This window comes from Ochlerotatus camptorhynchus, unplaced genomic scaffold, assembly GCF_037179485.1.
Source record: "Ochlerotatus camptorhynchus isolate MF236.1 unplaced genomic scaffold, CSIRO-AGI_Acam_v1.1 ptg000078l, whole genome shotgun sequence".
Taxonomy (NCBI): Eukaryota; Metazoa; Arthropoda; class Insecta; order Diptera; family Culicidae; genus Ochlerotatus; species Ochlerotatus camptorhynchus.
The window spans coordinates 5,503,928-5,526,434 of NW_027040568.1; the positions used below are offsets into that span (position 1 = coordinate 5,503,928).

The 22,507-nt window shown below is 40.0% G+C and overlaps 1 protein-coding gene across 1 annotated transcript in view; it reads left to right on the forward strand.

Annotated features, from left to right (window-relative positions):
• The window catches only part of conu (Rho GTPase-activating protein conundrum), a 120,193-nt gene that overhangs the window by 17,670 nt on the left and 80,016 nt on the right, over window positions 1-22,507 (forward strand). Inside the window, exon 2 of the mRNA XM_065217706.1 lies at window positions 20,407-21,077. Within this exon, the coding sequence (XP_065073778.1) occupies window positions 20,918-21,077 (160 nt within the window). The 5' untranslated portion in view covers window positions 20,407-20,917. The remainder of the gene's footprint in view (window positions 1-20,406; window positions 21,078-22,507) is intronic.

Here is a 22,507-nt window from a genome sequence, read left to right on the forward strand (position 1 = left end):
ATTTCGATGTATTGAACAAAAAAGGTATAACTGACACCGTTCATTGGCAGCTTCAAAACTGCATTGTACACAGCGCTTTCATACTTGACTGATCCTCACTAAGCAACACCGGAGCTTGTACACTGTTTGCTGGCTATTGCGCATTTGCTCTGAGGAAAACGTTTATTTTGTAATCCCAACAATGTACACGTCGGTCATAACTTTTTATCACCGCAAACAAATTTTGCATACTCACGTGGTCTCACCTTTTGACCGCACCGTCTGGGCGTAATGTATGTACGGTCATGATGTAAGTACATAGGAACATGGCAGCTACTCACCGAGAGCGCTCAATAATGTGGCGGCAAAGCACGATCGCGAACAGTGCAATGTTTAACCATATGTCCACCACGAAGAACTTACCGAAGAAAACCATTGTCGAACATAAGTAATGTTCTTCCCCTCGAGTGACCAGGCTGGCGGTAAGGAGTCAATGCACATACCTACACAGAACATTAAACCTGACACCTAAGAAGCGACCAACCGACGCGTTACGGTGCTGACGACCAAACAATGGAATCATTACGCGTTCCTCTGTTCTGTTCTTTCCAGTAAACCTCGTGTAGGATGCTTGTGCGCCTAGTGCATTGATACCTGACCGTCACAAAAACCAACCGACATTATTGCTGGAGTCATGGGGATTCGCTGTTTCTGCCCTGGCGTAGGATTACCATGCTAGTCGGCCGGTGGGAGGTGGATGGGTTTTCGAGAAAAGAAATAAGCACAAGCTGAAAGTCGTGTCAAATTACTGTGAAATTGGTGTGATTTGCTATGCTTTGCATTTCGCAAACGGGGCGATTTTAGCAGCGCTTATGTGGTGTTTACATCAATACTGGTTTGCTAGGGCTAGCTTACTAGAACTGTACTAAAATTCAGTCAGCATAATGTCAACAGGGCGTCAGCGTCTACCAGCATGAGATTTCAGGAGCAACTGAAATTCTTGCTAGTTGGTTGAGCTTGTGAACTAGCATAAGTGTAAACAGCCCATTATGGCTAAGTTGCTGATGTGGACTTTGAGAAATGAATTTACTGAGAATAATGTGTAAGCTTTAATAAATACGGAGCTCAGTAGCTTTTTTTTTCCTCTGTTCGGGACATAAAACCACTGCGACCAATAATTTGATCTATTGTAGTATATCCCGTGTCCTTAGTTTAGTGCATGTCGTATTACTCCATCGCTATTGAGAAATGATGAAGTATTTGATTTTGAAACAGTTGTCATTCTTGCTTTCATCGTAAGGAATCGATTCTAATTGAAATGTCCCGCTATTTATACCCTTCGGAGTGTTTGAACACTCTCCAAAGGTACATAAGCAATGACACCGATAAAGACCATGCATCAGACCCCTAGTCTTAATCACTTCAAACTAGGAAACAACGAATAGAATATTAGAAATCACATAGGTGAAGACTAACAACTATTTTTTCCTTGTTTCAAGATCATCCTCGGTCCAGGAAACCCGAGGACTTATCACTATCAACAAGGCATAAAAAGTAACAAGGACTAAGATGTGTTCCTTTGATTACTGAAAAATCCTGTTCCCTAGTTTGAAGTAGTCAAGACTAGGAATAGGTGGTAGAACTTACATCCCGTAACGTACCACGAAAAGGTGATCTACCCACGTTACGGGGCAGCACGATAGCTTAGTGGTTACCGTTTCTGATTACTGAGCAGAAGGTCGGGAGTACAATCCAAGGCCCACCCCTTTCCTTGTTATTTATAACTAGGCCTAATTCTCTATCCCCATTAGATTTAAATGAACAAATCAACCAATCGCATCTCACTTCCCACAGTTGAATCCAGATAAAAAATAACCTGACCCACACTAACACAACTTTCCTTCCAATGGCAATCGTAGAGATGCAGAGGTAAACACGGTCTCTATAACAACGGTTTGTCATACTAATCATCCTTCTGCTTCCCAAAAGACCTTATGGACGAAGCCGGCGCTGGAGATGATCTATGAATAGTTTGAATTAGTGAACTTTTGTGCCCATTGAAGATGGATAAGCTAATCCCAAGCGCCATCTTATTAGGTTATGTGGATCTCTGTGCAATTCCACTTGTTCTGATCAGAAACGGAGTAGCAACTATGATATCCTCGGCCTTAAAAGTGTAAGTTTTTATATACAGTCGTTTGAAATTACATTTGATATAAAAAACCTTTTTTCGAGTACAGTGATCAGTAATCGAGCCATCTTGTTTTCATTTTGTGTATTTCCGTCACCAGTAATTTTCACAGATTTTGTCATTTATTTATGGTCGCTTTAACACTGACTTGTCCGGGGATGATATTTAAACTCGTGACTCTGGTTTGAGAGATATGGATGAAAACCACTTCACCGGAGCCTTCCCCCGTCATCAAATTGGTTTAATGATTTTCAGTTGAATTCTTAACAGTCCTGATAAAAATAATTTCTTCTACGCTCAAATTAGCTGAAAATCAAGGCAACCCTCTCGACCAATACGCTATTCTGGGGCTACGAGCTGAAAATAGCTAAGTCTTTACTAAAATCTGAGTAAACGAGCCTGGGGTAGAAGTTGTGTAACGTTTACTACGTTGTCGACGTTTGCAAACTGGGTAAACTTTAGTCATTTTGATGAAAATTAATGTATATTGATTCTCATTATATCTCTATAATGCCTTCAAAAATTGACTATAATATAATGGAAACAATAAATATTTCTAGAAGAAAAAAAATGGTTAAAAAAAAACAAGAAAACATTCCTTTAAATTTGTCGAACCTCTTAACGGAATCCCTTTGTGAAGAGCTTTGAGTGGGTTGGTTTATTTCCTTTATATTCCGTTATAATTGCTTATCTTTTGACAGATACGCATATTTTGTCTACTACTTGTAAACTTCATCAGTGCCAAGTGGTGTTGAGTACTTGGCACTGATGAAGTCTGCAAGTAGGAGACGAAATACGCGTATCTGTCAAAAGATAAACAATTATAACGGAATTTAAGGGAAATAAACCAACCCACTCAAAGCTCTTAAGAAAACATTATTTTAGAGTAATCCAGATCTTTCAGCAGCAAACTACAAATGCTTTCGGAATCTGTAATGGTACGATGGTTGGAGTCCCATGTTAGAGTAGCGCCAGGAATAGGACACTTTACTTTTATTTTTCCTGGTCCGACATTTTGGCAAATTTTGTTGTAAAGCTTCATTACCAATCCCGATCATTCACTCCGATCAGCCAAATGCCAAGCTCAAACACTGCATGATTGAACGTGTTTTCGGTATCTATTATTTTAATCCACACTCCGTGAACAGCGGTATTGCTCGTCGCAGCAACCGAACAACAGATCACCGCGGTCGAATTCATACCGGGTAACAAAAGAAAATTTGAGAGAACTTATGCGAAAAACTGATTTAATCAATTCTCCTAGATTCTTTGTACAATATAGAATATCTAAAATAGGGGAAATGTTGACTTCGGAAATACCTTAAGCTATTATCGTCAGGGGGTAAACAAAGTCCTAGAACACTCAAATTTGGCCAATAGATGCTCTCAAACACAATGTCTCCCCATACCAAAATTGAGCTCTCAAAGACGTTGTTTACCCCCCTGACGATAATAGGTTAAGGTATTGCCGAAGCCAACATTTCCCCTACCTACATTGAAATCAATCCAAAAATATGCGCATCAACTCTATGAAATTAGCCGGCGCCGGTGGTGACTGCTTCCTCACCCCAATGGGTCTTGGTTCAAGTAGAAGTAAAGCCGTTGGTCCCGGTCCATGTGCGTTGAATGGGTGCGATATCCTACGCAGGTGTGGAAGCTGCCTTCCTGCACATTCATTTATCGTCAATGGATGGTAATGGATGTCCGTCGGTGATTGGCACTAGATTGCGGAACAGAGGCCAGAGTTAAATAAAAAGGAAGAACTCCATGAAATTCTTTGGATATGTTTCGTTGCTAAAGACATTGTCCCAGTCGTGATTGATCTACTAGAACATTTGATTTGAACTTCAAATCGATTAGGAGAACCAAAAATATCTTATATATCTACACTCCAGAACGATTTTTAGAATTAAAAACATCTTCTCATTGTCAGTGTTTCATACAGTTAGCAATGCTCTTCAAGGGAAGTAGCCGTTCACAGCCGCATCGCATCGTTTTTCCTCCAACACTACTACATCGATAGAACGCTCATCGTCATAATCTGCACAGTAAGAATATCGTCACTATCTTTTATGGATAGATGTAAAGGTGGTCAAAAACTCAATGCTAATTACGACGAGTGTTGGAAAAATCGAATTTTGCAACCAGTTGCATACAAAGTTGTTTGCACTGAAAATAGGGTCGAAAAGTAGAACTTTTTGGCCCTGGATAATGAAAAGTAGTACTTTTCGACACTGTTATTATAGTTATTCAAAACAGTGCTGAAGTACTGAGAGTTAAAAATAGCTATTTTGACCTTCGGCCGTGACCCAGGCTATGAAGGTGAGGCCAAAAACAAAACTGCGCGTTACCACTGGTGATCGTGTGTAGGCAAGCAAAAATGTAGCCTTTGAGCTTTTTTTCAAAGGAGTATCGAGTGTATAGTCCGCTTCACGATGTTTATATCGAGGAAGCTGTCAACATATCGAGTATTTCCTTAAAGGTGGGGTTGGTCTTTTCAACCTCCCGAAAATTTCAATACTAGACTGCATTCAAACACTGATGCAAAATAACGTAAGAATTCCATAAGAACTACTTATGAATTTTAGCCACAAGAAATCGGTATGAATTTAATTGATTTTCCCTTTCAAAAATAATTAAAAAGCGAAGCAGACTGCAACCAAACTATGGATGTTGAAGTTACAGGTCCTGTGTCTGTACCACTCGTCTGTCAACGTTTGGGAAACTGGCGTATAAGAGCTACCTAGGTTAGACGAAAATATTTCATAAGTCGCGCTTATGAAATTCATACGGGTTGTTCATAAGCCGAGCCTTATGAAATTCTTAAGTCTATTTGCCTCAGTGAACGCATTCAATGTCCCTCGTTGGAACGAAGAAGACCTACACGCTATCGGACTCGGTTCATGTGACCTTTATCAGGTGAGTACTACCAGATTACGTAGCGATTAGAAAGATCCGACTACCTGTGCGCTTGTTCGTACCAAAGGTAATGAACTGCACAAAATGCAAGTGACTAGGGCACACTGCGGCCTTCTGTGGCAACAAGCGACGCTGCGATGCATCCAAAATGTGATTATTGTTTGGGAAGTCCGCATGCTCCAAGGTACAAACAGCAGGGAGAAATCTCCAGCGGTCATTGAAGGACTTTTCGCGAGTTCAAGGCTCTTCCAGATGGTTCAGATGTAGCCGGAACAAAATTAAGCCATCGTCACGTTTTCTGGAATTGTGGATAGCTTTCTTCAATTATTGCATGTGTCTGATTCCATGAGGAGCTTCATTGATCCGATGATTCCACTGTTTAAAACACTTTTAAAGCAACTAGCTTCTAAGTAGCCTTGGATTCCGTCAATCATCTGGATAAAATTACTAACTTTTGAGAATGTGGTAGTGTTTTCTCCATCCGTGTGTGCATCTGTGCTCTCATCGTCGTCCCGACCTAACCTTCTCTTTTTGAATTTTGTTGCAGCACACTTGTTACAAATCATTTGAGGTATCTTCCATGTGAATAATTTTAGTCACAATCAATTTGCTGCAACTTTTTGTGATGGTTGTGTGCTATTTAAGAGTTGTTATCAGCCATCAGTTGTCTCGATAGAAATCCAGAGCACTTGCTCGTCATCGAAATGATTATCCATGGTCATTCGTCGAAAGAAGATGTACGTGAAAAATAGTTATTTATGTAACAAGTTGTAACATTTTTAGGCACTCCAAAGAGTGTCTAAAAGTAGAACATTTCGGAGTTGGGCGCTGAAAAGCAGAGCGTAAGATTATTGACTGCTTAGGCTGAGTGTGAAAGCACTGCTCTATTCAATTCATTGCTGTATCCAGACCGTATGTACCAAACGGTAAAGGACGAGGCAATGGAAGATAAAAAAAAAAACCATTCAGTCATTGACAAACGACTCACACAGCATGTAATTGAAGCATTTTTCAATAGAAATGTACGCTCAGTCATTCAAAACAAGAATTGGGTACCATCTCGGAAGAATAAACGTGCTGACTGAGCTACTGATTGAGTGCTCTGCTGTCAGTGACTCGTTTACTTCCCAATCATTCGGACTCTCATGAGGCGGTGAATGATGAGACAGATGGCTGTTCGTATTCATATGAAAATGACTCATTGAATCTGAATATTTTGTGTACTGCTAAAAAGTAGTAGGGGAAAGTGGGACAGTTTGGCCACCTTAAGAAAATCATCATTAATGAAGTGGCAAACTCGAATGATGTTTAAACAAATGGATAGTTTTATGTCCTATTTACACCATGAATACAAATTGAATAATAAAAGTAAACTTTTGAATCTTATGAAAGAAAATTTAAAAAAAAAATGTTCGTTTTATAACCGAAAATAAACCGTTGGAGCATCTGGATGTTCCTGGTGTAGCTGGGACCGGATGAACCAGATCCTGCCAGTCTGTTCGCAGCCTTGTTTCCGGGAATCCACGTAAAGAACGTTGAATGTGGGGTTTACCGTGTAATGGCTTGTATACATGGGTGGCTCGGGGCCTCAGTTTCCAGCGCCTGGATGGCGCTGTGTGTGTCCGTTAGCACGAGGATTGGTTGATCTGCCAGAGTGATGACTGCATCGAGGATAGCTGCGGTTTCTGCGGAAAAAACGGAACACTCCTCCGGTAGACTTTGACTTGTTGCAGTGTTCGGTCCTTCCACTCCGAGACCAACTCCAGCCCGCGACCGCGATCCGTCCGTAAAGCGATAAATGTGCCCCGGATAAACCGACCCAAGAAGCTCTGCAACAGAACGCCTTAGCGCTGCAGAGTTATCTCCTGCTTGAAATCCTCTCTAAATCTGCTTATCTATTTTGATAACGTTAGATCGCCAACTCTGCATGCCAGCCGACTCGGGCCACCGGGGGGAGGTCAGGGTTGGCTGCAGTATGGAGGGCCCTGTTCCTTTCGTTGAGGAGAATGACCCTATGGCGAGGGAGGCGGCGTTCGTAGCAATGGCTACAGCAGATCGATAGCGGAAAGGGAGGATTCCAATTTCCACACATGCGGCGTCTGCAGGCGTTCAAGGGAGAAGGCCAGATACGATGCGTACATATGTATTGTATATCGGAGCGAGGATGTGGTTGAGCTTATCAACGGCTAAGCAGGTAATGTCGAGGCCGTAAACAAGTCGACTATCGATAACAGCCCGGGCGGCACGGAGGCGATTTCTGGAGCGATGCGGGTGATAGATTGTCCTGACGATGTTGATGCGGCTTAGACAGTTTTCTTCCACCGTCCTGAAGTGCTGGTCGAAGCTTAGGGTTCTATACAGAACTACCCCCAGAACACGCATTGTTTTTTTGAGCGGAATCGGATGGTCTTGGATGGTGATCGGTGGTCCCCGAATCAGATGGCTCGAGTGGTAGATATGGCACCGTACACTCTTCGGCGCGGATAGCTGGAAACGAACTGAAAGCGCTCACCTGCTGACGGTCGAGACTACTGCTTGGGCTATATTCCTGGTCTCCTTACCTGGTCACCCCGTTCATTGCCACCAGGAATAGCGTTACCGCTATGACGGATCACTGGGACACTCCTGTTTCCTCGGGAAACGGATCCGAGTGAGTATTCTCAACAGTCACACGGAAAGTACGAGCTAGAAGGAAATTTCTCACAAAGTGTGTGATTTGACCTTCCAGGCCCCAGCCGATAAGCTGCCTGATAAAGCCAGGGTTCCACGTCCTGTTGAACGCCTTTTAAATATCAAGGGAGACTAACTCCGCATGGTAACCGTTGTCCTGGGCTTCCTTAAGTACTTTCCCCGCAAAGTAAGTAGAGGATCCGTGTCCTTGCGGGAACGCATAATACCGTTCATCAAGGCGGCCATTTGCCTCCAGAAACTGCCGGAGACGACGCTGCTGAAGGAACATCAACGGTAAGTTATAAGAAATTATTCGTATAACATTTGTGACATTTTGAGCTAGTCTAACATTTTTCGAATATTTGAACTAGAGAAAAGTATTTTTTAGACAAAAATGAAATGGATAGTTCAAGTAGGTTTCAAGAATTAAGACTGCAACAGATTTTTTGAAAAATATGTTCAAGTAGTTAATTTTTAAGCGGGTGGCTACATTGCCCCATTGGCCATATTGCTCCACTTTCCCCTACTTTTCAACACTGATATTTTAGTCACGAAAAGTCGGCAATTATGTTATTCAAAGTAGTTACACTTTTCAGCATTGAATGCCAAAAACAAACCTCGTTGGATAAACTGCGACTCCTGCTGAAAAAAATTTACTTTTTGTAACTTGTTGCATAAATAGCTATTGCTACATCATGATGATAAAAAGTTGAGTTTAAAATACCATAAAACCAGATCTTACGTTTAATTTTCTTAAGAAAAAAAACGATTTTATTTTCCCAATATTTTAGAAAGATTCGAAACATTTATTTTTATTTTTGTTTAACTTCGCGTTAAGAAACATTGTAAAAATTATAATGAATTTCTGCTCCGAAAATCTTCTGCATTTGAGGGCAATTCAAATTTGACGTCTAAAGGTTTTAGATTTTCAAGCCCTCCTCCCCATCTCTGTGGAACGTACTATCCCATACTTATTAAACGTACTGTCTCAAATTAAAACTCAACCAACCCCCACCCCTCCCGCTCCTCTTAAAAGTGGACGTCATATTTGAATCGCTCCTTAAGTGGCACGATTGAAATTGTTTGATTTACGCACAGTCATTCTTCTTATTTATAAGAAGAGTTGAAGAGTTGAAGGTGGCAGAAGCAACTAAATCAAATTTTAATTTATTAGTTTGCATCATGATGAACTGTAAAACTTAAGTGTTAAAAATTTAAATTGACCCATTTTATTCTAGCACACCTGGAACCCACTTATTTAAAGAGTTTACTGAAATGCCATTCCAGTAAGAAAAAAAAACCCATCCAAATTAGGACCAGCTATTGTTTGGCAAAATGGCACAGAATGGCTAATGAGTCACGGGAACTACCCGACTCCCAGGTTGAAGACCATCCCGAAGATGGACAGCCCCCAATTCATTAACGGGATCCTTGGACCAGTTTCCATTTATCAAGATTGACTTATTTGCACAAACGCCGGGCCGGTTGCTCCGTGTGTGAGCTTTAATCTCCATCTTTCTTCTCTAGCATAGAAGCATGGATGAAGCACTAGCATACTTAATCAATCATCTGCTGACCGGGAAGTGAACAGTTGAGAGGATATTTTTTTCGTTCAAAGGAATGGTTCTTTTCCTTTATCGTTGGACGGTAATTATTATGCTTTTGAGAATCGCCGATTCAGTGACGGATAAAGAAAGATTGAGCATCATTAATGTACATAGGTACCGCGTCGTCGTGACCCTTCAAATAATGTCTGATTCTGTGCAATAACTCGCGACTCACGATGTGCCACTCTAAGCTTGTTTTCTTAGAATATGAGTGTTTTCCATTGGCAGGGATGTACAGCACTGATGCGCAAAAAAATACTGTATTTGCTGAAGGTCTTTGAGCAAGGTTGTTCGGGGTAAAATTAAGCAGGTTTATTGTTATTTGACGTGGAATCAGTTTACGAGATATGGTTGAAGTGTTGTAGGTATTACTGCAGGCGATGACGGACGTTACTTGAACAATCTGTGGTGAAGGAGGGTTGTTGTAGGAAATATTTTTACGGATTTATAAATTTAAATCACTGTTCCGCTCTACCCGCGAGCAACCCTTTGTCCGAATCACAGTACATTTTAAAACAAAATTGCCGTCAATTCTTTTTGCCAACCGACTTGTTTTCCTGTGGATTTCTGCATGACATGATACAAAAACAGCATTTTTACGCGTCACTTCAGTACGTACAATCAACTTCGTCACGAAATCGAAGCGCAGATTTTTCGCTTCACACTGATTCCTGCCAGTCAGAGTGTCTCTTGAAGCAAACGAAATTGCAAACAAACAAAGAAAAAAAAAAGCTCAAATTAATTCTGGAGCATGGTGGAAATTACCGTCTCGGATGACCGCAACCATTTAGCTGTCCGGTTGAAAGTCTTTAGTTTTGTGGTGTGACGGTACCGATTTAAATTATACACACCGCGAGAGGTACTACAACGGCTCGAATAATATGCGACACGAGTAGGGTAAACGCTCCTATAGTTGCGGTACGTTAGAAGCGTTTGGTTCCTATAGTTGCTTATGGAGACTTCATGATAAGCAACTATAGGAACCAAACGCTTCTAACGTACCGCAACTATGCTATAGGAGCGTTTACACTAGGGGAGATTGAGAATTTTTGGATTTATTTAGGTAGATTCCTAACTGATAATGCTTCTTATTTGTTGTATATTATGTTCCAAGTTTAGCCATTGCGAGCGTTTTAACCCTTCAATGGATTTCGTTTGAATTTTCTTAAGAATCCCTCAAAAATTATTTCAGAATTCCCGCAGAGTTGATTTCTGAAGTGTCCTAGAATAATGATTTTCAAGCAGTTTTATTTAAGGAGCACTTTCAGAAACACAGATTATTTGTGAAGCACTGCCTATGGCAGATAAAAGCCGAATGCTGAATGGAAAAAGGAAGAACACCGTCAGGCTGAACGGGTAATTAACGAGTATGGAAAAGCAAAATAATGATCTTAGAAATTGTTTACGAAATCTTAGAAGTATAATAAATTTAAATATCAGAGCACAAATGCATTCTCGGAACTGTTTTTTTTAGATTTATTTAAAAGGATCAGAACTTTATAATATTTGATATTTTTTTATTCTGGACTGGATTAAAAATTGAATTAGCAAGTTTTTAGCTGAAGAGGATAGTGTTTACCTGAATAAGCTCTTACTCAGTATGCTGATGACGCTCGGTAGCTTAGTGGTTACCGTTTCTGGTTACTGATTAGAAGGTCGGGCAGATCAATTTTTCATTATGCCTTATTATATTCCCAGTAGATTTGATTTAAAACATTCTGCTGCTTTTACTGATCGCATCACTTACCGCAGTGAATCTTGATCTAAAAATAATCCACCTCACTAACACGACTATCCTACCCTTGACAGCCGTGGAGATGCAGAGGTGTTTTCGGTCTCTAGTAATTTCGGACGTCGGCTAATTGTCCTTCCCCTCCCCCAAAAGACCTTGAGGACATGGCCGGCGTCGGTACTGATCTTTGAATATAATGAATCAGTAGTTTTGTACATTGAAGATGGAAATCTAATCTCAAGCTCCAACTGTGTGGTTCCCTGAGCAATTTCACTAGTTCTGATCAGTAACAGAATAAAAGCAACTGAAATGCGCTTAATGTTTGTACAAATAAAAAAATATAAGATCTGCCTTCAACGCTTGTTGGGAATGCCTTTAACCTAGACCAGTTTTCAATGAGCCATTGACGAATTTGTGAGATTTTGAACTAAGAAAAAAAAAGCTATTTAAGTTCTTGAGTTTGCAAAAGTTTTCAGTTAAAATTCAATACTTGATATTTTTTTTTAATTTTTACGATTTTGTTCTGTAGAAAAAGAGAATAAAAACGTATGAAAGGCTTTCCATTCTGGGCTATATTCCGAAGAAGCATTTTAAGATTCTATAACTAGGTAAATTTTAGAAATTAGAAATGATTACGTGAAATCGAAGTAGGAAAAAACAACAAAATTCAATAAATAAAGCAAGAGAGGAGAATTAGAAATTTTCTTTTAATTACACTACCTTATTTGCTTATCCTTTGACACATAGGCATATTTCGTCTACAATGTGCAGATTTCTGCAGTGTCCTGTACTTATACTCAACAGTCGAGTATAAGTACAAGACACTGAAGATGTCTTGAAAATGAATTTTTATGAAGTTCTATAAACATAAATAAAATTCCCTTAAACTCAACGAAGCTTTGCCAACTTTTATAAGGTTCCCAGTTGTATGAGGTCTTCCAGAATTACTACAAAGCACCCCCAATTTCTTCGATTTCTCAAAATTTATTCTCTTCAGAAATCTCCGATTTAACATAAATTTCCTGAATTTCGAAGATGTCCTCTGCACATCTCTAATGAGATTAAAGAAAAATTACTGAACATCAGCATATTTGATACAAATTGATTTTATACCAAATTTGCTTCATTTCTTTAAAGTTCGATATTTTTTCACAAAATTTGAAGAAGTTCTACAATATTTTCTGAACTTCTACAAAACTTGCAAATATCTACTAAGTTATCTGCAGTTTCATGTTCAACTGAATTTCACTGAAGTTCTATGAAGTTTAATGAACTTCTACAAAGTTTACTGGGCTTTTATAAACTTAGCTGAATTTTCTAAATTGCACCTCTTCTAGAATGTTCACCGACATTCAATGAACGTTTACGAAGTTGAATTAGCATCCTCATAAAAGTTTGGGAAACCTCGTTTTAGTTAAAGAAATTTTGTTTAATTTGAGAAAATTCTTTAATTATTTAGTTTAATGAGCTTAAAATAAATCAGGAAATTCCGTGAAAATACAGAAAATTATGATGAACTTCAAAAACGAAATTCTAAAAAAAATCAGAGACCTTTGCATTAGTGCAGCGAAGTGAATAAAAACTTTTCCAAGAGAATTATACACGTAGCACATACCTTCGCAAAACTCCATAGCGCTGAGATTTTTTTTAAATAAACTTCTTAGAAATTCTTCCAAATTTGCAGAAGTTTAGCAGTAAAGTTCGGTCTTTGCTCGCTCTGTCGAGTTGTTCGATAAACCTATATGTAGTTTGTTACAAACGTTCGCAGATATATTGCACGTCGCGTCGTCAGTAGTGTCGGTCGCATCGTGTGATGGGAAGACAGCGCTCCCGGAGCAGACTTCGTGACCAAGCGGAGAAGAAGAACAGTGGTGAGGGTAGCTCAGTACCTACCTCAAATAAGTACGCTACTCTTCCCACCGATGTTGGGAATGCCAACCCAGTCCCGGTGAAGCGTACGAAAAAGAGGAAGAAGAATCAAGGACAGTCCGATGGTACGAGCGGACGCGACGATGTTACCGCGACGAACGCCGAGAATTCTGCCGGCCCGAGTGCGGCGAAAGTCAAGCTTCCTCCACTGGTGGTGAAGCAAGTACCACTAAACACGCTGATTGGCGATCTCTCATTGTTGGGCGTTGCAGCTGAGTTTAAGCTCTGCAGGATCAGCACCAAGGTGATGCTCCGTACGAAAGCGGAGTACGAGGTGGCCGTTAAATATCTGAAGAATTCCAGGGCGACATTCTTCACGCATGACATCCCCGGTGAGAAGCCCTTCAAGGTAGTAATCAGGGGTCTACCAAACTTCGACCCCAATATGATCGAAGCTGAAATCAAGAGGTACAAGCTGGCCTCAATAGCTGTCTTTCGGATGACGAGGAGAGACGAAAACGCGAAGACGTACCCGGATTGTCTTTTTCTGGTGCACTTCCAGAAGGGAACGGTGACGCTGAATGCACTGCAGGCTATCCGCTCAATGTACTCCATAATCATACGATGGGAGCCATACCGGGGAGGCCATCGCGATGGGACCCAGTGCCAAAGATGTCTGAACTTTGGACACGGCACTCGCAACTGCAACATTAAGCCACGCTGTAGCAACTGCGCTCAAGAACACGCCACGTTCAACTGCCCTGCGGATGGAGCCGTGGCGTTAAAATGCGCCAACTGTGGTGGTGCACATCAAGGTTCCGACAGACAGTGCTCCAAACGCGAGGACTTCAAACGCATCCGAAAACAGGCGGCAACAAACAACCAACCAGGACGCAAGAAGGACAAAGTCCCGGCATTTCGGACGGAGGATTTCCCGCCTCTTCGTGCTCCTCAGCAAAGGCAAGAAAATTCGCGGGTGCATCCCGCTCAAGCAACTTCCGGTGATTCTGCTGACCAAAGTTCTCCATCCCCCCTGGATTCTGGAGACAGCCAACAGCGCAAAACAACAACCCCGATCGGTTCTCAGCGGATGAACTGATGGAAATTTTCGTCAACATGTCCGGTGCTCTTCGTAAGTGCCGCAATAAGCCCGAACAGATCCAAGTCCTCGGTAAGTTCATCATCGAGTATGGCGTCTAAACCGCTAACTATCGTCACCTGGAATGCTTGCTCTGTAAGAGCAAAAGAGATTGATCTTGCCGACTTCCTCCGCAAGCACAGCATCGACGTGGGCCTTCTAACCGAGACCCATCTAAAGTCCGGCGACAGCTTCTGGTTGCCTGACTACAACATTATTCGGCTTGATCACACCAGCTCCAGGGGGGTGGTGTTGCGGTAGTCGAAACTGATGACGATTGGCTTTTAATCACCCCACATGAGAAAGCAAATGCGATCGGCGAACATGTCGCTTCATCGCATTTGCTTGGCTCCTTGGTTGCGCAATGCGTTCAAAACCTCCCCTTGTGTCGTGCCTCCGGCGGATATAATTACAATACAACAGATTTGCTCAGCGCTGAAATGCACCAAGAACATGAAGGCTCCCGGCTTTGATGGGATATTCAACTTGATCTTGAAGAGACTCAGCATGAAAGTGCTGCCTCTTCTAAACACTATCTTCAACAGATGCTTTGAACTGCACTACTTTCCTTAAATCAGACCAATCCGCAAGCCCGGTAAGGATCCAACATTGCCTTCAAGCTACAGACCAATCAGCCTCCTTTCAGCGCTGAGCAAATTGTTCGAGAAACTCATAATCAATCGTTTGCTCAAGTTTGTCGAGGAAAATAACATTCTCCTTCCGGAACAGTTTGGATTCAGAAAGGGGCACTCCACTAATCACCAGCTAGTACGGGTGATGAATAGCATCCGAGGTAACAAAGCTGTATCCAAGTCCACAGCCATGGCCTTGTTAGACGTTGAAAAAGCGTTTGACAATGTTTGGCATCACGGACTTGTGTACAAGCTTTGTAACTTCAACTTTCCTTTACATTTGCTTAAATTCACCCGTAACTACCTCCAGTAAAGGTCGTTTAAGGTATCGTTGAATGGTTGTCTTTCAGACACGTTTTCCATCCCAGCAGGAGTTCCACAAGGCAGTCTGCTGGGCCCCTTGCTTTACAGCATTTATACTTCCGACATTCCTCCCCTCGGAGACGGTTGCGTGTTTTTCCTGTTCGCAGATGATACCGCAATAGCCGTCAAAGGAAGGATGCCTCGCGAAATAACGAACAAACTTCAACGATGCCTTAACGCCTTTGCTGATTATGCCACCACGTGGAAAATCAAAATCAATGCCTCCAAAACACAAAAAATCATGTTCCTCCATCGGCAATCGCCGAAACTAAAACCGGCTCCCTCTTGTACTGTAATCATGGATGGCACAAGGGTTGAGTGGTCTGCCGAAGTAACCTATCTCGGGATGTTGTTGAAAAGCTCCTTTTCCGTTCGCATGTAGAGAAAACAGTAGTCAAGTGTTCTGCTTTGGTTAGGTGTCTCTATCCGCTGATTTGCCGCAGATCCCGCCTCTCAAGGGTGAACAAACTGACTGTCTACAAACAAATCATAGTACCTGCGATCCTCTACGCAGCTCCGGTGTGGGAATCATGTGCACAGACTCACAGGAACAAAATTCAGGTCGCTCAGAATAGAGTGCTGAGGATGGTTCTGGATCGTCCCTTCGACACTAGAATAACAAATTTACACGAAGAGGCAGGCATTGCTTAAATAGATTCCAGAATTAACGAAATTAAACTAAATTTGCACAAAAATGTAATTTATCAGAACATGCTTTGATAAGCAATTTGTATATAGTAGATTAGGTGTATATAGTAGTTGTAGGTTAGTTGTAGTTGTAAATAGTAGTTATAAGTAGTTTCCTTTTTCAATTTAAAACAAACCAATCCCACCAAGGTGGTCATTCTCTAAAACAGGCATGATAGGACTAGGAACTGTAAATAATAATTAAAATCTCAAATGTACTAAAGTTGAAAAGACGCATCTGTGTCACTTGAAAATTCATACATGTAAACCACACATATTCAAGAAATATAGATCTCTTAAAGTCAAAAAAGTGTTTAAAACTTTAGGGTTTGACCTAAGTACTTATTGGAAGTTTTGGGTTCATTGTTTCGAAATTCATAGCAAAGGTTCAGGATCATTTCTAAACTTTGGAGAAGCGCATAGATGTTCTAAGATCTTGCACGAATTGAGAGAATTTATAAAAATAATAATTATGGAATTAGCGGCGCTGCTGGTGTAGTAGTAAGCGTGATTACCTCTCATCCCAGCAGGCCTGGGTTCAATCCCATACGGCGCCGCCGGGATGTTCTGAGGCATAACATCCTTGATCACGCCTTCCTTCGGGAAGGGAAGTACAGCCATTGGTCCCCGGTTCATGAGTTGATGGGTTGATAGGTAGGCTCCAGGAGTGGGTGCTGCCTCCCTGGCGTCGGTAGCATTGGTGCTCAACATGAAAAACGACGGAAAACAAACCAAAGGAAAAATAATAATAATGAAACTTGGAAGAAATTAATGGACCTTCATAGAAGTTGAGTAAATTTTCAATAAGTAAAGATGAAGGAACTTTGTGAAAGTTTCAGGGACAATTGAGCAATTTTCTTTCCTTTCCGTATTTTTGGTGGCAAATTGAGTAAGGTGCTGCATATCAATAGTAGGGTTTTAGCGCCGGTCCACGCTGCCGCAGAGTGCACAAAAAAAAAATAACCGGAGAGAATTTGTCGGAGAGTCGAGTGCTGTTCAGCCCCGAATAATAATTTGAAATGAAGAAAACCTCTTCTAAAGGATTTAGTCAGCTAAAGTCTAAGCCAAGATTGGTATTATCGTGAGCAGCTTTTATGTTTAAATCATGCCTAATTCACGAAATGAATAGAAGTCGAAAGAATTGCTCATGTTTAAAACATGGAAAAATATCTTAAATGATTAATTATCGTTTTTACCAAACTGCTAAACATGAAGCTTCTAAATGGTAGGTGTGTTTTCCGTATTTTTGGGTTTTTACATTTTGGAATCCCGGGAAATCCCAGGATCCCGGGATACATTTTAAAAGCTTAAAAATAACTAGATTCACCTACAATAAAGCGATTTTCAACTTAAAAGCTCAATGATGCTTATGAAGAATAATGGGTTGTTAATATGTCAGTTAATCAGTTAGTTACTGTATTTAATAAAACAAATCCGTGAATCTAAGTTCATTGGCTGACCAATGTTCTCGGCATCCCAAAAAAACAAATCACTTGTAGCATACGATAGGTCTGTTTCCGTACTTTTGTTTTGTTCTCTTTGCTTTTTGTGTTTTTTGTTACTTCATACGTGAAGTTTACGATTTTCAGAGATGGTTGGAAATGCTATTCTAATATATATAAAGCTTTAGTGTGATAATTTATTAACTAGAGAAAGTACTGAGGAAAATAGGTTGATAGTTCCGCTAGAGTACGGCAGCATGAAAATTGAATAGAAGTTGAAATATAGCGAAAGGCCATAGAGTTCTCTACCGCCGTTAGTATTAGTGAGAAGTTTCACTAATACATGCATTTTACTGTTTGAAAATAAAAAACAAACCGCTGTCAAGTCGAACACTTTGACAGCTGATTTCGTGGTTGAACATAATAAACAAACCGATTTTACAGGGCTGCGCTAGATGTTGCGTCGAGAAGTCAATTAATGCGACAGTACTAGTCAAACGTAACCTCCTTATCTCATACATTAATGAATGAGGGCACTCATACATTAATGGATAAGAACATACCTGATGAATTGAAGAGATGAATTAGAGAATATGGAACACGATTGTCAAACTGAGCGACAATTTTCCAGCTAACATATAGAAGGAAAGCTCTTATATTTTTGATCTGGTGTCTCAATCGTTGATATTTTACTAGTCCTAATATATTGGTGGATATGTATTTATGTTATTTTATAGAACTAAGGTGTCCCAAATGCCCAAAACAGCTATCAAATCAACAAAATGATTGACACTGTTCTCTCAATTTAGTCATCATATGTGAAAAGCTGATGACATTGTTGTTGTACGAACTGTGACTCACAATTAACATATTCATGTATTGGTAGACACAGAAAATTCACAGCTATTAAGTTGAGAGCAGGAATTAATTCCACTGTGAATGTAAAAAACCAAAAAGAAGAAGATAATGCATCGACTGCTAAAATTCTGAAATAATACAATTAAAACAAATAACGATTGATGCGATGGCCAGACTGCCAGCTGAAGAAGCAACGAAGGATAAACTGAAAGGCAGCTGAACAATTTTCTCCGACGAGGGAGAACCCGATTTAAAGCGGAAAATCCGAATTCTGACGATTTAAATAGCCAAGTGAGATATTTGTTTGGCTCAGTGATTTAAACAGTTGAATTGACCACAGCAGTTTTACAGTATTTGCGTGAAGCCTTCAGACTTTTTTGCATTATGAACCAGCACAGGTCATCAACGAAGAAAATAGAAGCAAAGAGAATACGAACGAAATCAACAAAGCTACTGCACGTTTCTTATGTTGTATGCGTGTGAGTGAGTAGGTAGTAAATGCAAAATGAAAGATTCTTCCCACGGTCCCTAGGTTAAATTTTAGCAAACCTTTGAATATTTTTAATTCTGTATACTCTGATATGTTAAATATTTTGAAAAATAATTGTCTGCTGCAAAAAAAAACCACTCAATTATACCAAATTATGATCTTGAGATTAAAAGCTGATATTGTTAAGCATGATATAAGAGGTGAGGAATAATACCAAATATATGTTCCCATAATATCGTTCCAACACCAAATTAAAGTGATTCCTGAATAATTAAAAATAACATCCATTATGACAGCGGCGCCGGTGATGTAGTGGTAATCGTGATTGCCTCTCATCCCAGCAGGCCTGGGTTCAATCCCAGTCGGTGCCGCCAGGATGTTCTGAGGCATAACATCTCTGATCACGTAAAATAAAGCTGTTGGTCCCCGGTTCATGAGTGGATGGGTCGATATGTAGGGTCCAGGTGTGGGAGCTGCCTCCCTGGCGTCGGTAGCATTGGTGCTCAGCACTGAAAACAAGATCGACGGAAAACAAATCAAGGGAAAAAAAACATCCATAATGATAATATGCCCTATCATTCAAGTCTTTTAAAGCACAAATGATATGAAATTGATGATGATATGAAATTGAAACGATGAATGCTAGTTTCATTGTTGAATGCTTTGAGATAGCTAATATTTGTACTTTTTAAATTTCGAGGTGATAATGAGATTATCAGAAATAAGGTTTCCACAGCAATTCACCTTAAGCAATATGAAATCTTATCAAAATACTTAAGTTGAGAAGTTTTTATGGTAGGCAAATATCAGATTTTGTTTATAGAATGATATTTGACATGCTGCTTTTTGGTATGATTTTCTGATATCCCGAGTAGACGAAAATATCAAATCAATAGCAATTTTTACTATCAAAATTGGGGAAAAAAACATCCAAAATTGCTATTAGTCTGATTGATATAATAGGTAAAAACATTGTAAACAAATCTAAGGAACCATAACTGAGTAATAGCTAACTAAGTTGGTTCCATATCTAAAGAATAACAAAAAAATATAGCAAATCAATATCACATTTTGGTATTATATCTCATCAAACTGTTTGGTATGTTGTTTAAATTAATCAATTGACATAGAGTTTATTCTGCTATCAGATCAAAATTAGCTCTTTAATTCATAATACCAAAATATCATAAAAATAGCAAATTTTGCTTTGATAGCAGAATAAGCTATTATCTTGTTATATCGTACAACTTACCAGTAACATAATAATTTTGATAATTTACACCAAACATTACATAAATAAAATTGAAAGTTAAATTTTATATTATTTTACTCTGGTTTTGCTATTCCCCTCTACCCGGTATGTTGTCTCTATAATGCTAAGCTTTAGAAATAAATGTATTCATTTATACCGGATAACTTATGTCTGCTTTCAACTGTTCTTTGATCATATTCACAGTTGTTAATTGAGAGCTTTCTAAGCCTAATGCTGTATGACAGCGCTAAAGTACTTTATGGTCGGTCGCTTTACTCTTGCCACCACTAATCCGGACCCATTATTTGGAACGAATTGTATGAAAAATTAGACTTCCCCACTATTGAGAAAACTTGAATCCACATGGAACCCCTTTGAAAGTAAAATTAGCTATATTTATCTGGGGGTGCAGTAACCAAATTCATCATTTCGACAATTTAAACACAATACTCAGCCGTATTATTTCCACATTTAAGTACCCGCAGCGCTCAATTGATACTTTTACGCTCTTTCTTCTTACTATTTCATACAACCCATCTATTAACCTCGTCTTATTTGCGTTTCTTCCTTCTTCCAGATTAAGCTCGTGAAGCAATTACTCTTCAAAACCGGCGAAGAAGACACGATCCAATGAGCTTCCCGGCCGAAAACAGCTCACAGAGCTAGAGCAACCCAACAACGGATCACTATCACAATCCTACCTCAACATCAACAGCCCATCTTCCCCAAGAAACCGACCGTCAATGCCAAAGAAATGAAAGCGAAATTGCCTCATTGAAGTGTTATGAAATAATAAAACGCACGAGAATAATATTCCCCTTCTCCCGGAGTCTACCGAAGCCACACAAAGAAAACGGAAGTTATTCAAAGTGGCTCAGTGAAATTTGTGAGGAAACAAGTGTTTACGCGCAGCAATGCAGCATCTTTCGCGGTGGTGATTAATAGGAAACTGTGCGACCCATTAACCTTTCCTCTGGACAGCCCCCATCGGAAGCAGTGGGCGCGTGAAGTAGTCGGTAGCGCACTCTTTTGTTTCCTTCCCTCCCCCCATTTATTTGGTTTACCACCACCAAAGAGTCTGGTCGTCAATGTTGCACCATCACCGACTTCACGCCTCATCCTCACAGCTGTCCTCGTCCTCCTCGGTTGGCTCACCGATGAATCATAAAGACCTGGAAGCGGAACTGGACGAGTATCTGTCAGAGTATAAGCTGCAGGGGCCAATCGAACCGATCAGTCACTACGCAGGTGAGTCGCTTTTCAGCTGTAACGTACCTATTTGGGGGGATTCCTTTGTCGAATTGCGTAACTCGAATTGGGTGTAAGTGCATTTCGAAGGACTTAGTCATACACGCTTATTCTATGATTTTATATATTTATGAGAGATTCAGTACAAACAAATAGTTTTGTATCGGTTCTAGTGGTTGGAGGTCTCTGAGTCAGAATTTGTGATTTTTTGTTATTCCAGTTTGATAGATTTGCAATAAATCTACACGATAATTCATATTAATTTACACCAAACATTACATAAGCCGGTATTATTGTATGCAGCTTAAAGGCATGCTTGTTAATAATAACGTTATTTACGCCAAGATCAGTTAAAAAAAATTGCCAAAACATAACGATTCTTCGACGTTGATTTTTACGAAGCTTCCAGTTATGTTCCAAAGTTCCCAGAACTTCTCCACGGCTCTCAGAATTTCTTCTCCTGAGAAGATCTACAAAGCTCAATGTTATTGAAACTCAGTAGAAGTTCTTCCTTCAAAATACTCCGGACATGTCCAGGATGCTCTGGAAAAGTTTTGGGAACTCCAGAGAAACTTTACAACTTTTTAGAAGTTTGCAGAACCTCCTTAATCCCTGATGATCGTAAAACTTCCCTAAAGTTGATAGCACTCCTCTGAATCTCATTAGATTTCCCTGAAGTTCTTAAGCTTTCTCTGAATTTTGTAGGACTTCCCTGAAGTTCGTAGAACTTCTCTGGAGTTCTTGGTTCTTCCTTGAATTTCGTAGAACTTTCTTGAAGTTTTAAGTACTTTCCCATACTTTGTAGTACTTTTCAAAAGTTCGGAGGTTCATATGACTTCCCAAAAGTTTGTATGATTTCCCTAAATTCATTGGACTTACCTTAAGATCATACGATTTGCTTGAAGTATGAAAAACTTCCCTGAAGTTTATAGTACTTCCTTGAAGTTCGTAGGGCTTCCCTGACGATTATATGACTTTCCTGAAGTTCGTAGGATTTCACTGAAGCTCGTAAGACTTTCTTGAAGTTTGTAGGGCTTCCCTAAAATTCATAAGGCAGTTTGTAACGTCTCTAGAGTTTGTAAAACGTCTATTAAGTTCGCAGAACATCACTAAATATAGCAAAAATTATTTAAGGTTCGCAGAACTTCCCATATGTTTGCACAATATCCTTAAAGAACGTAGAACTGCCAAAAACTGCTCCGAATAAGAAACAGAGCTACCAGTAATAATCAAAAACTGCACTTTTTGCATCATAAACTTTTTTTTTTTTTTTTTAATTTATTTGATAAGGGTCAACCGAATTAACTTTGCAGAGCCGAGGATTCTTGTTCACTATACAATACATCTTAAAACTATACTCAAAAGGTACAACGCAATAAACACTTTATCTTCCGCTTTCCAATAAGCCTCCTCCACCAGAACGGGAACCG